This window comes from Pagrus pagrus (assembly GCF_965226575.1).
Source record: "Pagrus pagrus genome assembly, chromosome: 15".
NCBI lineage: Eukaryota > Metazoa > Chordata > Actinopteri > Spariformes > Sparidae > Pagrus > Pagrus pagrus.
Window position 1 is genome coordinate 17497972 of NC_140199.1, and position 10710 is coordinate 17508681.

General features: G+C 43.9%; 1 protein-coding gene across 5 annotated transcripts; it reads left to right on the forward strand.

Annotated features, from left to right (window-relative positions):
• The first annotated feature begins 557 nt into the window (after positions 1 to 557).
• LOC311271068 (transmembrane protein 121) lies at positions 558 to 9680 on the forward strand. Of its 5 annotated transcripts, none has more exons than XM_084376462.1 (4): positions 558 to 1703; positions 4430 to 4630; positions 7400 to 7462; positions 7621 to 9680. In XM_084376462.1, the coding sequence occupies exon 4, from the start codon at positions 8219 to 8221 to the stop codon at positions 9167 to 9169; it is 951 nt and encodes a 316-aa protein (XP_084232588.1). In that variant the 5' UTR covers positions 558 to 1703; positions 4430 to 4630; positions 7400 to 7462; positions 7621 to 8218; the 3' UTR covers positions 9170 to 9680. The 5 variants fall into 5 exon arrangements, with proteins under 5 accessions (XP_084232588.1, XP_084232587.1, XP_084232585.1 ...); XM_084376461.1 differs by having other exon boundaries at positions 4430 to 4626; XM_084376459.1 differs by having other exon boundaries at positions 4430 to 4626; positions 7400 to 9680.
• Positions 9681 to 10710: the final 1030 nt, after the last annotated feature.

The following is a 10710-nucleotide window of genomic DNA, read 5'->3' on the forward strand; positions in this document are numbered from 1 at the left end:
TTTTTATTTTCTCTTTTAGTTATGATTGTGCACAGTTTAATTAATGCCATGCGTTTCTGTGTACACATGCAACCTCAAGGGAGCATGCAAAAATTCTTAATGGGTAAATGGCCACATCACAAACAGTCTGTATTCAATTAATCAGAATGAGTAAACCACAGAGAGGCCTGCGCAAACAGAAAATTCATCAATGATTTCAAGTCTTATAAGGCTGTAGACAAATCACTGTCCTACAGCGAGCCTGTTAGAGCACACCTCCGTTAGCGTATAGAAAGTTGTTTATCTTTATATTTATGATAATACAGCAAATTTTTCAACAAAGATTTATGACGGCACAAAAAATCTGAACGGAGACCTGATGTGATACATTCCAGAGAGTCACAGACATTAATATTGACTGAGAACCTCTACAGTTTTATTTGCTGGCTCTTGCAATCTGTTTTGTTTTAGTCACTCAACGTCACTCTGTGTGCGGCTGTAGAGTCCATCAAAATGTGTTCGGTGAATGGGTATGAGAGTAGACAGGTTAACAAAAAGCCTTTTAGGAGAATGGGCTGCTTAATTAGCTCATCAAAACACAGCATCGCAGAGTGACACTAACTGCACAGCCACTATCATCTCTTTATTTACTGTAAATAAAGGAAATTGCCTCTGGGAGAGGAGTTTAACAGAAACACCAGAAATACTCATATTATTACAAATTCATGTTTTGTTGAAGGTTGGCTCGATATTAAAGGGGTACTTTGTAGTTTTGGAGAAGAAATTCAAACTCAGAATTTACAATATTAATAAGGTAATAATACAAACTCAATTTTTTTTTTTTTATAACTGAGTAAACAAGCTGTTCTCCGAGGACATTAAGATCCCCAGAACACTGTTTGAAGCTAGAAAGGGGCCCCCAATAAAAACAAAGTCATTGTGAGTCATGAGTTTGTTTATTTAATTTGTTCAGGCATGAAAAATCAATCATCTTCCTCTTCTGATTAAAATGTCCTCCTCAAAACTACATAGTGCACCTTTAAAGATGCAATAAAAATGTATATCTACCAAAGTATGTAGTATGTGCCAACAGCTCTGCTCGACTGTTTTCAACCCAAATCTCCCTGTCAATCGGGATTTCCACAGCCTCTCATCCCCCGACTCGCCTTTTTGCATTTCAGCTCCTCCGCAGTGGATCACGCTGCGATGAGTCACTAAATGATAGCCCCAACAGCTTGTTCTCAACACAAAAATGACAAAGCATCATTATAACAACGTTATTACTTACGGTGACATATCAGCTCTTAAGTTTATTGTTGAACCTCGCCTCTAATGAGCTCACTCATATTTACTGAGATAGTCCGAGGATGTGACTGATTATTGTGCTCCTGACAGGCCACCATAAGCTTTGTCATTAATAGGGATGGATAACACTTAATGCTACTGTCATAACTGTCAGCAGATTTTGTTTTTACTAAATACTTAAGCATTGGCCTAGATAAAGCACCCACACTCCTCCTACAGAGATAAAAGAAAAGTCAAGAGAGGAATTTATTCATTTTCATTTTAATAAAAAAGTTCCCTGACATAAATCCTCTGACGTCTCACTTCATCAGTGATGTCAAGTGAAACTCTTTCTCTTTGTCTCAGGGTCTTTGTGCTGGACAGGCAGCGGCTGGAAGAATTATTTACATGCGCCCCGAACCCGTGTGTCACACTTAAAGGTATTATGAGCCATGAATGATGATATAGTGCTCTGTCAACCCCCCTACCTTTTCTCACACAGGCTTAGATAAAAAAACAAATCTGTGCTCATGAGGCCTGATCATAAGCTCTGTCACTCACTGTCTTTTCTGTGTATGGTTGCATCCGGAGAGACGTAAGAACCACCTCATTTTATTATATAACATCTTTGCTTGAACTTGAGGTTTCGATCCTTTTAAGGGAATCCACTGAATGCTTAGTTACTGAAGTTACTGAGGAGCGAGTAAGGAATGAATCAGGAACAACTTGATAGTTAATGAATCGTTAATGAGTAATTCCTGAATAACTGTTGATGAGTTACTGAAGAGCAGACTGGGAGATACTGCTTCAATGAATCATTAGATAATGATTAGTTCATAGATATCTGGGAATCAACATACTGACCACTTTCTTCATGAGTCGTTCTTGTTTAGTAATAACCTCCTTTAAAAAAAAAAGTGATTAAGTAATTAGTATTTTGAGTCTACTGGGTGTCTACTCAGTATTATGTTTTACTTTACTTGAAGGTACACAAAAAGAGTATGATTAGTTGCAAAAATAGTAACTTATGATAAAGTAATTAGTTTCTAATTAGTCTATTGGGTAACTAGACAGCATGCTGTTTCATTCTACTTTAAGGTGCACAAAAACAGAAACTAATGATTCAGTAATTAGTCATTAACGAGTCATCACTTGTTCATGCCGATCAGCGGGTGGTTGATAGTTAATCAGGAACAATTCATGAACAAAGTGGACAGTGTGCTAATTCACTGATACTCATGCACTAATCATTACTGAATGATTCATTAAAGTAGACTCTCCCAGTCTGTTTTCCAGTAACTCATCTTTACCTACTACATAGTCCTGAAATAACAGTTATTCAGGAAATACTCATTAATGATTCATGAATTATAAAGTAGTTCCTGATTCATTCCTGACTCGGTATTCAGTAACTGCTCACATTTTTGTGTACCTTATTGTAAAGTGTTGCCCATAGATTGAATATTAAAATGTCTCTCAGTTTCCTGACTGTGGTGATAATGTGGCGATCATTCTCACTTTCTCTGTGTTGCACACACAGCCCACCCACATGGGACTCTGAACAAGATCAATTGAATGCAAATACTGTTAGATCTGGGTCTGCTTTGTAGTCATCAATCCCCGGTAAAAGCCGTTGACGAGCCTTTGTCTCATATTTGGCCCGATGTCATGTCAAATATAGCAAACTCGTACCAGCACACACTTTTTTCTTTTTACCCTCCTTGTTAGCGACAGTTAAATATCAGAGCTACAGGGGCCAGAATGACCTCTTCCGGCGTGGGTGTCTGGTCAGCAGTGGGGGGGATATAGGGCAGTCTGACCCGCCCCTCTCTCTAATCTAATAGCCCCATGGGGAGCAGCTTAGCCCGTCCACTTCATGTTTCCCATTCGGTGGTTAGAGTCCTGATGGGGATGTTTAAGGATGGGAAGCCTTAACGCCCCCATTTGTTTTCCTGTAGGTAATCGATGGCAGACTCAGGGTTACAGCTAATGTGATTTATGTGTCCTATTTCCACTGTTATGCTTCATGTACAAATTGTCTTTGGTGATGTAAATTCCCCAATCTTTTCACAACTTGCTGACACTGAATCCCGGCTGCCAAACCCGAGCAATTAATCCACGTTTGTGTCCGGTGGCTCCCCCCCCCTCTGTAACAACACCTGCAAATCATACCATTATGAATGTTCTAGCACTGAAACTTGATTCTCTGTAATGACGACAATCGCAGAGACAAAGATAGAAACATTTCACCTACATTCCTTGATGAAATGTGGTGACACGATCCGTGGTAATCCTAATTGGCAGGTATTTTCTGTTTGGATTTCCTGTGGCACAGCGCAGTAAAATTAATTATGCCTCCCTCTTGACTTTTAAGCAAATCATCTGCAGTCTAAACACAAAGGAAATCAAATCAGCCTATTCATTCTGTAATGCATACCCTTGTAATTATGCCTCTACCTGCAGCACTTAGGTGTACATTAATATCTTGTCTCTGTCTCGCTCTGGGGGAACACAGATGCAATAAACAGAAAAGTGCAAGAAAACACTAATCAAAAGGGCATACAGTGCTGTATTTGTAACAGATGAGCACGGTAACCCTATACAAAGACCGTCTGCTGAGTGTAAAGAAGGAAATAGGAAAAGTTGACGGTCAGAGCGCTGCTACAAGCACAAAGGGGAAACGAAGAATAAGCCACTGATTGAACCAGCAATTGCAATCAGTGAAAAAACTGCACTCGAAAGCTGAATTCTCTTGCTAAGATGGCAAAGTGTATTTTGTTTTTTTCCTCCCACAGCAATGTTTAGACAACATATTTTTATGGGTTATTTAAGCTGAGTTCAAGGTGCAGCTCGCAGTCTTGAATTTTTCCCATGATATCCTTTCTGACAAGATGAGAAAACAAGTTTCTCAAGCTGCTGCGCTCGGTTGTCAAGGGAACATTACAGAAAAAATGGAAGCGTGCTCCGAGAAAGCATGCTCAAATATTTGCATAAAGGCAAATACCACATTTAAAGGCAAAGAGATTGAATTGAACATTTGGCTTTTCAAAAAAAGAACAACTTTCACTCCATCTCTACAGATGAGAGAGCCAAGGCGTACTAGCCACTCCAAGGCTTCCTCACTCCGAGGCTTCTGATTGTTTTCTGTCGATGCTTTATGTTATAGAGAATGCGGCCGGCGTTCTTTATCATCTGCTATCTGCTGTGTGTTAGTCTGCCTGGAGCTGAACAGTGATGAAGCAGTGTCCCTGTCCGGGAGCCAAGGACAGTCCTCTGTTGGAGGCAGAGCAGAGCACTGATGGACGAAGGAGAGAGGGCAGAAGAGGACAGACAAGACTCCTAGATGTACTTCAGTCGCCTCATGTTGGTATAACAGTTTAATTGCATTAATCAAGACTGATCACTGTGACACAAACTAATTGTTGCAAAAAAAACCCTGTGCATAAATCAGCTTCATCTAAAAGAGACAATACCCTTAAGAGACGGTGATCTGATTTCCTCTTCGCTCATGAATTATAAACACACAATGAAGGGAGACAAAAGGGGAAATGCTGACTGGTATAAATGAAGATTATCAGCAGATGTGATTTAAAGTCCGAGCCCAGGTTAACTGTCCTTTTTGATGGAGAGGCTTACGCAGTCTCGGACGCCATTGTATATCACAAAAGGCTTGTAAATTAAGATATAAATTATAGATTATTGGATGAGATGTGGGAGGAATAACAATATGAACGATAGAGTTACCCTGACGCTTATTTTAGGGGGAGTTAAACTATTAAGATCACAGGGCTGCTCCCTCGTGCAGCACACAAGCCGTCCACTCATTTACAATTACAATCCGGCCGTTTAGCTGACGCCGTTTCCCAGAGTGACTTTGAGCAAGCGAGTGAGCAGGTAGTGGTTTACTGTCTGGCTCAAGGACACGCGGCTGTTAACGGCCGCGCTGCCTGTCATGGGGACCGGACCTGCGTGACCTTTCACTAAGCAACAATTTTTTAAACCACTGTCTCTAACAACCTGTTAAATGTGTTGCAGTAACATTTCAGTGCTGGTTGGTATTAAATTGAAGGCTGCCATGTGTTCTGTAACGACTGTCGAGGTGTAAAAAAAAATGTTGTGGAAGGAAGAGCAACTTCACAATTTGCAAAGGGAGATATTATTCATCGCTCCTCTCAAAATGGTCAATAAATCCAGAGGAAATCGTCAATAAGAAAGCCGCTCAGTCTCACTTGACTTCATTTCTCAGCCTCCGTATGCCTCCATCATGAAGGCATGATAGAAGTCGTAAAACAGCCGTGATGGCCTCTGCCTGTCGGCTGATCCACAGCTGCTAAATCTGCAACCAAATCCATTCATGCCTGCAAAAATTTGCATGATTGCAATTATGTTTAGTCGTCATTACACAGTTGGGTGAAAAGTGCAGCCACACTGCTTAGAAAACCAATACTTTGACTCTTCAATAACGGCGATTCATGACGTGAGCAGTAAATGGCTTCGTACTGTAGCAGTGAAAGCCGTTTGGTTCCTCTGAGGAAGGATTAGTGCTAATTGGCCCAGCTGGATAAACAGAGCTGGTGGTGTTAGCAAGCTTGCATGGCAGGGCAAACACACCAACCTTTCCCTACCTTTATAAATTTCTGCATAAGTATTATCTCTCACAGCCCAGGCATTATTACATCTCCGAAGATAAAAATGTTCCCTTGACATTTAGTTCCACCTCGCACATCTCCTGCTCCTGTTTTTTTTTTCTCTCCTCCTCATCATGTCACTCTGCCTCCTCATCTCATTTTTTTTTCTCGCTGTCCCTCCCCATCTCCCCTTACCCCTCATCTCTTTTGGTCTCTGGCCCCATCTCAGGCTCCTGATTCACTGCTCTGTCAGTAGATCAATAGAAAGGCTCTCTGTCAGGAGGAGCCACTGTGTGCCTCACCCCCCTCCTCTCCTGCCCCCTCCATGTCTCCCCGACTGCAGACACACAGCCTGCTGGGAAGCTGGCTTTCTACATCCCATACTGGAGAGCATCTTCTCTCCTCCTCTCTGCCTCCCCTCCTCCCACCTTTTCCCTCCTCTCCGTATTACTTTCCATCTCTGCACCTCGAACTCGATGGAGGGGAGAAAAACAACAAAAAAGAAATGCACGGCACCCTAATGGGCTCCTCAGAGAAGAAGGAAACCGGGACTTTTTCTCGGAGCCAAAAGAGGAACAGCCCGAGAAAATAGGATATCAGCACAAGACACAACGTGAGAAGAAGAGAGGGATGTGAGGAGCAGGGGGAGAAAAAACAGGGTGAGGGAGAGAAGTTGTGCATTCAGCTAAGCTGCAAAAGGCTGGCTCGTCCTGCCTCCCTCCCTCCCTCCCTGCCTTTCCCCACCCCCTGGAAAAGTGTCTCTCTCTCTCTCTTCCTACCTCTTTTCTCTCTCCCTGGCTCTGCAGCTGTGGTCTGCTGAGCGTCACCTCCACACAGCAAGTGCCTTTACTTGAGCTGAAGAGGGAGAAGGGAGAGGAGGGTGCCTGCGAGAGAGAGAGAGTGGGAGAGAAGAAGAAATCTCAGGAGTGTCTGAACGCATCTCTCAGACTTCGCAGAGAGGACTCAGAAGTGCACAGAGACAGACGGGCAGAGGCAAACAGCGTTGGAGTATCACAGCGCTGGTGGTGCTGGCAGGGCACGCTGAGTGGAGGCAGGGGAATCCACTGGTGCTGCTGATCCTGGTGTCCCTGGCAAAAGCTGCTCGGGCAGGAGAGAGACAAAACGGCGCGACAGCCAGGATCTCGCCAGGGGGGCAGCATTTCACAGCGACAACGAAGCGTGGAGACAGCTGAAAACTGCACGCACACACACACACACATGCACACAGCTGAGCGGGGAAGGACACTTTGTCGCACGTTGCATTTAAAAGATTCACTCCAATCTTTCTCCTTCTTCTGAAACTTACACAGGAAAACAGATTGTAAATGTCCCCTTTACTCGTCCGTGGATGCCGGATGATGGAGAGGAAAACTTCCGGAGAGGAGATTCTTTTTTAAGCAGGACTTACTGCAGAGATTTTTCCACTGAGAATAACTTTCTTTCTTGGGGGGAGTTGGGAGGTTTAAACCCTCTATCTAAGCACACCACAAAATAACCTCTATTCTTAGTTGCAGGAAACGAGAGCGGTCTTCGGGACCATTAAGATGCCTCCTACAGATTCAGTCTGAGCAGTAAGTGGATTATGACGGCAATATTTTGGGATTTCTTTTTCGCTTGAGAAAAAAAAAAGAAGAAGAGAGAGAAATATATCCATGACTGGTGGATTTACGTCTGTCAGAGAAGGAGAGGATCCCATACGTTTTCTCCTCTCTCCTCCTGTGGATTACAGATGGGCTTTGTGATCTCCCAGTGCAGTCTCATGGATGATCGCTCGCTGCCAGTCATTAGGATAAAGTACAAAGAGGGACACAAGTGAGTATTCAGCTGGATTTTTATCTCTGAAGGCTTAAGCTTGTCTGAAAACAAGGGTGTCGGAAGTGAATCTGTAATGAGAACACATCGCGGCAGCTTTTTTTTTTTTTCTCTTTTAGTGACAGTTAAAATGTAACTCACTGATTTTACTGCTGTGTTTAATGAATGATCATCAGGGTGTGAACGTCAGACACACATCCTGAGATTTACTAATTCTGACAATAGTGAACCTGTATGTTTACAGACCATTTGCCAATGAACATAATTTACTAAATGAGGGGTACTGTCTACCCGGCAGGTGGCTTGGGCACGAGCGGAGATTGATTGAAGTGATCTGTGTGAATCCTATTAATGCATCTTGGATTCTGGCCAAGGCAGAAGCAATGGAGGGGAACACCGCTGTCTAGCAGCACTATCTGATCTGCCTCCTCACTGGACAAACTGAGCACCCTCTGCACTCCCTCTTCAACAACACTCCTCCTCCTCCTCCTCCTCCTCCTCTCGCATAGGCAAGGATGGTACCTCCACCTCCCACCAACAAGCCCCACGTGTGCCTTTCCACCATCCTGATTATGAGCAGCATGGCGCTGATTGATGCCTACCTGGTGGAGCAGAACCATGGACCACGCAAGATCGGCATCTGCATCATGGTGATGGTGGGAGACATCTGCTTCCTGATTGTCTTGCGTTACGTGGCGGTGTGGGTGGGCGCCGAGGTACGCACGGCCAAGAGGGGCTACGCCATGATCCTCTGGTTCCTTTACATCTTTGTGCTGGAGATCAAGGTCTACTTTGTGTATCAAAACTACAAAGCAGACAGGAAGAGCCTGGACGCCCTGGCGAGGAAAGCGTTGACGTTGCTGCTGTCCATTTGCATCCCAGTGCTGTTTGTGGTGCTGGTCGCGATTGATCACATGGAGTACGTTCGGGCCTTCAAGAAGCGTGAGGAGATCCGTAATCGTCTCTTCTGGGTGGTGGTGGACTTGCTGGACATATTGGACATCCAAGCCAACCTGTGGGAGCCTCAAAAGAAGGGGCTGCCATTGTGGGCGGAGGGCCTGATGTTCTTCTACTGCTACATCCTGCTGCTGGTGCTGCCCTGCGTGTCCTTGAGCGAGATCAGCATGCAGGGCATCAACATCGTGCCCCACAAGATGCTCCTGTACCCCATCCTCAGCTTGGTCACCATCAACATCATCACGCTCTTCATCCGCGGGGGGAACATGATCCTGTACAGGGACGCCAGGGTATCGGGGATCCTGATAGGAAAGAACATCTTGGCTATTATCCTAAAGACCTGCAGCTTCGTGCAGTACAGGAGACAGTTGCAGAACGCCTCTCCTGCCTTCGGGGTTGAGCTGCAGAAAAACTCGGTGGCCCACGCTCGCCCCGTCCCCACCCCTCCTCAAGTGGTCATGCAAGACCAGACGCCCCTCCCCGAGGTGACCACGTGTGAGCACACATGACAGAATGGCGAGTTGAATCCTGGAGTTGTCCATGTGAATATATACGACCCTCAGGATGCTGGCAGGGCACAATGAACACTCACGTGAACACACCTGATCTCCACTGGCACACAAGACACTGCACGCGCTTATAACGAGCATAGAGCAGTGCTGTATCCAAAGCTGTCATGGTGCAAAGTACAGTCTCACTTGTGACTTTGGTAAAGCATTTCCTCCTCAATGAATTCAGTCAACTGTGTATTTTTTCTAATTGTACAAAAGAAAAAAAAAGGCTATAACTGCAAGATTAGAGGATATATTTTTGAACTGTGTGTGTTGCATTCTAATCTTAAACTTAAGGGTCTGTGTGCTGTGGTGTGTATTTCTGTTGCTCGGATGTTTGTAGTAGCGGAGGGCTTTATGACGAGCAACCACAATGAGAGAATCCAGTTAATGAGAATCAAAATAAGAGTTAAAGCTTTCTCTTGAAAGAAGTGTGTTTTTATATGTGATTCTTTGATAAAGTATTGTGTACAAGATAAAGGCCTCTCTGCTCTTTCATGAACTTATTGGACCGTTTGAGTATTTTTCACATTTTAATTAAAATTCAGCAAGTGTCGTCTAATTAACCTGGGTTACAAAAGAAAATAGACAATGATTTTTTTCCCCCTCCTGCTCTGGTTCAATCTACAATTAGAGACTACTTAATTGCTGAAGTGGTGCCTTTGCGATGTCATTCATCTTGAGTGTGATCGTTAAAATCGAGGCCTCTTATTTTTTTGAGCAAGGATATAAATTCTCTGCACAGTTATGAGCAGTTTGATCACTGCAAACGGTGCCTACAGTGCCGTAGTCATGGGACAGAATACACAGCCAAAGGGCAACGCTGCGGATGGATAAATGATTCCCAAATAAGGAAAACCTGTTTAATATCCTCCTCAGGCACTCGGTTCCTGTCTGTGCTTGTGCTCAGAGGCAAATCTTTGTAAGCACTGTCATTTTGTTCTTCACACACAAAAGGACAAAATGGATACTCTGGTCCAGTGATGTGAATCGAAACAACAGCCAAGAAAACATCACGTCTTCTAATATGACAAATCTCTCTCCGTCTCGAGCAATCGTTTTTCTCTCTGTCACCACCAGTTGAGTCAGAGCCGGAGTTTCTTTTCTCTTTTGCTTTTCAGTAACAGACGTTTTAGTATCTCCTGAAAAAAAAAAAGAAAAGAGAATGTCAGAAGCGGGAAAAAGGCCACTGAGAATTATGTTTGCTCGAAGGACGATTTTTCCTGGGTGGGTCGTTGCGAGCACGGAGATGCAAAGATTGAACAATGAGGTCTCGTGTGCAAAAAAAAACTACTAACCCAGGCACAGGTTCCCAAAAAACAATAACTACATTTTTACAATAGGTCCGCTCTCTTGTACTCGGGTTACTTCCCTTTGCATAATGTCTCTCTCACCACCGACTGCATAATGTAGGCAGAATGGCTGTCCATGTTTGTTAAAACCCTGAGAGTGCAGAAGCTGGTCCAACATTTTCATCCATGCACGGCACAATTACAGGA

Coding starts and splice junctions, on each gene's coding strand:
- LOC311271068 (XM_084376462.1), top strand. CDS start 8,219: ATGGTACCTCCACCTCCCACCAACAAGCCCCACGTGTGCCTTTCCACC.